Source organism: Impatiens glandulifera, chromosome 1 (assembly GCF_907164915.1).
Source record: "Impatiens glandulifera chromosome 1, dImpGla2.1, whole genome shotgun sequence".
Lineage (NCBI taxonomy): Eukaryota > Viridiplantae > Streptophyta > Magnoliopsida > Ericales > Balsaminaceae > Impatiens > Impatiens glandulifera.
This window is the reverse complement of record NC_061862.1, coordinates 155,430,732-155,435,737: the sequence shown is the minus strand read 5'-3', so window position 1 is coordinate 155,435,737 and position 5,006 is coordinate 155,430,732. Positions and strand designations below refer to the sequence as shown.

Sequence of the window (5,006 nt, the reverse complement as noted above, 5' to 3'; positions counted from 1 at the left end):
CCAAACCCAAAACAATTTTTTTAAATGCGTTTTACACACAAAACGAGCTATTGCGCCCACCATTTTGATTTCTCGTCTATTCGAAACCCAAAAGCATCCAGGTGAGTTATGGTGCGTCGATTATTGAGTCGATTCGTGATACTCCCAAATGACGAGATTTGGGTGTTACATACAGTTATTTTCTTACCGATTATTTGATCCTCTATTGAAAAAAAAAACTAAAATTATAAATTGATTTATATTTTAAAATTTGATAAAAGTAAATTTATTTCAACCTTATAAAATATTGTCTTTTTTTTAGACATATAAATATAGTTTATTACATTTGGTTAAAATCCAGGAACCAATTCTCAAACTAATTTTGTTTGATTTTCAATTTCTCAAACTAACCTAATTTATTCATTTATTCCTAAACTAACCTACTTTACTATTCAAGCTCATTTTTCTTATTTTTTTTTATTTTTTTTAATTTATTTATATTTAAACTTATTATATATATATATATATTTTAATTAATATTTTTTATTAAAATATTTAATTTTCTTATAAATTAGATTATTTATATTTTGATGTATATATTTACATTATTATTTATATTTTAAATTATTAATTTTATAAATATTATAATTATAAATTTAATGTATACATTTACATTTCAATTATTATTTATTATATTATAATAAATATTCAACCTACAATTCACATAAATAATTAATAAATTCTCATATCCATAACCATATATAATAATTTAATAATTTATAAAAATAATTACAATCGATCTTCCCTAAATTATTGACAGTTTTACTCAAAATAATCTTTGATTACGTTTCGTATAATCTTCTTGGTCACACTTCTCACAAATTATAACATGATTATTCATGTATAACCTTCTTGGTTACACCTCCCACAAATTATAATCTTTTATGAGTTATCCATCTCAATTTGAATACACTCACTTTGACTTCGTTAGTTTTTTTTTTCTTTTTTTTCAAAATTTCACTAGAAATAAAATTATCATATTTCTCCCAATTGAGAACGTCTAATATTGATTTTCTTGAAATATCTGAAATCGTTAACACTATATTTTATGTTAGGTTTGTTCGTTGATAAATATTTTTTACTTATGTTTTTATTATTGTTTTTCAGATGTTTAATCTTGTTATTTTTTAATTTATTTGGTGACATTTTGAACAATCGTGTTTTTTTTATAACGTTTTTGTCATTATATTTAAACCATTCTCGTTTATATAATATTTTTTAAAATAAAAATATAAAGTTATATATAATAATAATTAAAATTAAATATATATTAAAATATAAATAATCAAATTTATAAAAAAATAAGAATTTAAAATATTAATTTAAATATAAATAATAAAATTTATAAAAATAATAATTTAAATATTTTAATAAAAATAATAATTTAAATATATATATATATAATAATAAGTTTAAATATAAAAAAAATTTAAAAAAATTGAATTTGAATAGTAAATTAAGTTAGTTTGGGAATGAATGAACAAATTAGGTTAGTTTGAGAAGTTGAAACGTGAAACAAAGTTAGTTTGGGAATTGATTCAAAATGCTGCTACTCTAATTCCCTAATCCATTCTAAACTATCCTGGTTTATCTTAGAGGAGGTTGCATTAAATCCTTAAACTTTTCGACTGTCAATGAATTAAGTAATGAGAACCCATAACATCAATAACATCCATAACATACACATAATAATGGATTATAACATTTATTTTTTATCAATTCCCAATGCTACACTATATACATCATCGATCCTCCATGAGTCACACAAGCATATTAATTAAACATAATAACGTTCGTTCTTGGTCTCTTCGTCTCCTCCCAACTCCCAAGTTGATTAAACACCACCCATCATTATTAATGGCTTTGGCAATTCCAAAAGGCAGACCTGTTGGGTAGAATTTCTCTATTAATATCTCTCATTTCTTTGTCTTTCTGGAACAACAACTAATAATAAAAATGAATCTTTCTAATTTGCCCGATGAGCTCGTTCTCCATTGTTTTGCTCGTCTTCCCAACAAGTCCAGATACACCGCATCTTTTGTGTGCACTAAATGGCTCGAACTCCTTCAAAGCCGTGAATTTTACTTGCTCAGAAAACAGCTTGGACATATCAATCGCTTGACTTGCTTCGTCGAGCCAAATCCTCCTAATCCTCCGACAGGTTTTTCTCGTATGTCCCTGTCGGAAACACCATCTTCAAACCCACCTCCTAGTCCTACTCCAAGTAGTCATGTTATCAGTGTTTTTGGCACTGGGAGTGGGAGTGGTTTGTGTAAAACACTCCCTCCTCTTCCAAATCCCTCAATACAAATTGATGATGATTGCAAGATTGTTAGCTCCGAAGAGAAACTCATCTTGATGAAAAACTCAGACCCCTTGAATCTTCATCTTGGGAATCCATTGTTTGTGTTTGACTTTGCAACAGGACGCTGGCATCAAGGAAAGAGCCTGCCGGCAAGGAAATCAGCTTTCGCGATGGATGCTACCGTTGATGGTTGCCGGGTGTTCGTCGCAGGTGGATACCATCCAGAAGGAGGTGACTCTGACTCTTCATGGATGTATGATGTGAGGAAAGACGAGTGGTCTGAGTTGACTCGATTCCAACATGTTCACGGCAGCAGCACTGGTAAAGTATTTGGGGGTAATTTCGTTGCTATGACTCGGTGCAACAGCAAGCCTTGTCTGAAGAGTCACATTGAGATATACAATTTTAAATTTCGAGAATGGAAAAAGTATCCAAAGAATTTTTTTCGTTTAAATTGGAGGTTTTTTGAATATTGCTTTATTCCCAAAACCCCCAACGAAATTCATTTTTGGGATAAAAAAATGATTTTATCCTATAAACAAAAATCAAACAAGCCGTGAATTGTACTTGCTCAGAAAACAGATTGGACATATCAATCACGCCGCTTTCTTGGTTGCTCCGGTCTCATCTTTCCGCTACGTTTTACTGGAGAGTCCTAGATTCGTTTTAAGGACATCTTCTCTTCCATGAAAAAAAATCTTATAAAAAAATTGATTATGTTGTACTAAGAGATTGTTTGATCTTTGGGATTTCTAAATTTTATAGTTTTTATTATTTAGATTTGTTTGTCTTAATGTTTGAAAAATTAGTTTTTTAAAATTTAATTAATTGAAATATTAACAAAGAATAAATAAGTAATTTGGTATTTTGATGGATACAAATTTCATTAAAAAAACAAACCATTATGTCAATAAAAGGAAAATGGATATGGTTATTCAAAATATGGATGGATCAGTTGTACAAAAATGCTTAAATGTGGGTTTAGTTGATGATTTTAGATTATACAAAATTTAGGGTCCGGATTTGGATCTATTGTCCCATTATATGTTGTTCTAAAGTGTGTCCATTCTTCGAAATCCTTTAAAATAATATTAACAGAAAAGAATCTAAAAGAGTTTGAAGTAGGGGACAGCCATTACAACATATGGTATGACAAATGTTAACTTTCAAATTACTAGACTAACTACATTTTTTAATAATATATATTTAATTTTTTTTGTTTAATTATATTATTATAAATAAAATGTAATAAAATATTTTAAACTAACATTTTCATAAATATTTATTCATTTATCATACGTATTATATAAATTTAAAAATATTTACCCACTTTTCAGTTAGGACAAAATTTGGGTGTTACATAATTATTTTTTTTATAATTATTTGACACTTTATATTTAACAAGATCATACTAAAAATATAAGTTCTATAAATAAATTTATGTTTTAAAATTTAGTACAACTAAATTTATTTGAATATTATAAAATATCATTTCCTTTATTTATATATATAACTTATTTAACTAGGTTAAAATCAACTATATCTCTAATTCTAGATATATTTTTAAGCGAGAGTTGAATTTATTTATAAATTTGTAAAATTTTATCTATGTATATAAACTTGTCAAAAGTAACACATTTATTTAACTAAACAAAAATTTCTAACCACGTTAAAGTGTAATCCTGATGTACAGTTGTCTTATATATATATTACTTTTTTAACCAAAACTTTCCTTTCAAACTGACCTTATAATTAAACAAAACAATTTAATTATATTAAATTAAACGAACTTCTTCCCATCATCAACAACCGCTATGGATAATTTTTGTCGAAAATCCTAGAAAATCTTAAAAAAGATAACAAAAAAAAAGGCAAATTCATCGATCATCAAATAGTCTATCCCAAAGAATGAAACAATGAACATGATATATTCATCACCTAAAACAGTACAGCTTCAAACAATGGCGGCAAGGGTTTGGAAAAGGAGGCTAATTAGCGTCACCGGAATATTCTCCATTATAACATTCAAATATTACGAAACCTGTTATTCGTCGTCTTGGTCGCAGAGTAGTGAAGAGAATAACAATCCGATCTACGAGGAGACTCGCGGTGTTATGAAGATATTTCTAAAGAATGGGACTCGCGATGTTATGACCTACTAACGAGGAAGACTGTAACCATCATGGAGCATTGAAGCTTGTTTAAGCTCAAAAAAGACAAGGATTTGTACGGATTTGAAGGTGTTAGGATTTATAAGGCCTTGTTCGGATTGGGTTATTTGAATAACCTACCGGTAGAAAAAATACATGGAGCAATATAAGTTACTACAGTAATAAGTAGTTCAAATGATCTTTTACCTAACTAGAAGAATCATTATATCACATAATAAATCCTAAACCCTAAACCCTAAACCCTAAACAAAAATCAAACAAGCCGTGAATTGTACTTGCTCAGAAAACAGATTGGACATATCAATCACGCCGCTTTCTTGGTTGCTCCGGTCTCATCTTTCCGCTACGTTTTACTGGAGAGTCCTAGATTCGTTTTAAGGACATCTTCTCTTCCATGAAAAAAAATCTTATAAAAAAATTGATTATGTTGTACTAAGAGATTGTTTGATCTTTGGGATTTCTAAATTTTATAGTTTTTATTATTTAGATTT

General features: G+C 28.0%; 1 protein-coding gene across 1 annotated transcript; it reads left to right on the top strand.

Annotated features, from left to right (window-relative positions):
* The first annotated feature begins 1,995 nt into the window (after positions 1-1,995).
* LOC124912244 (F-box/kelch-repeat protein At2g44130-like) lies at positions 1,996-4,506 on the top strand. Its single transcript, XM_047452815.1, has 2 exons — positions 1,996-2,680; positions 4,292-4,506. Exons 1-2 carry the CDS (start codon positions 1,996-1,998, stop codon positions 4,504-4,506), a joined length of 900 nt encoding a protein of 299 aa, XP_047308771.1.
* Positions 4,507-5,006: the final 500 nt, after the last annotated feature.

Coding starts and splice junctions, on each gene's coding strand:
- LOC124912244 (XM_047452815.1), top strand. CDS start 1,996: ATGAATCTTTCTAATTTGCCCGATGAGCTCGTTCTCCATTGTTTTGCT. Junction 2,681..4,291: donor CACTGGTAAAGTATTTGGGG/GTAATTTCGTTG, acceptor CACCTAAAACAG/TACAGCTTCAAACAATGGCG.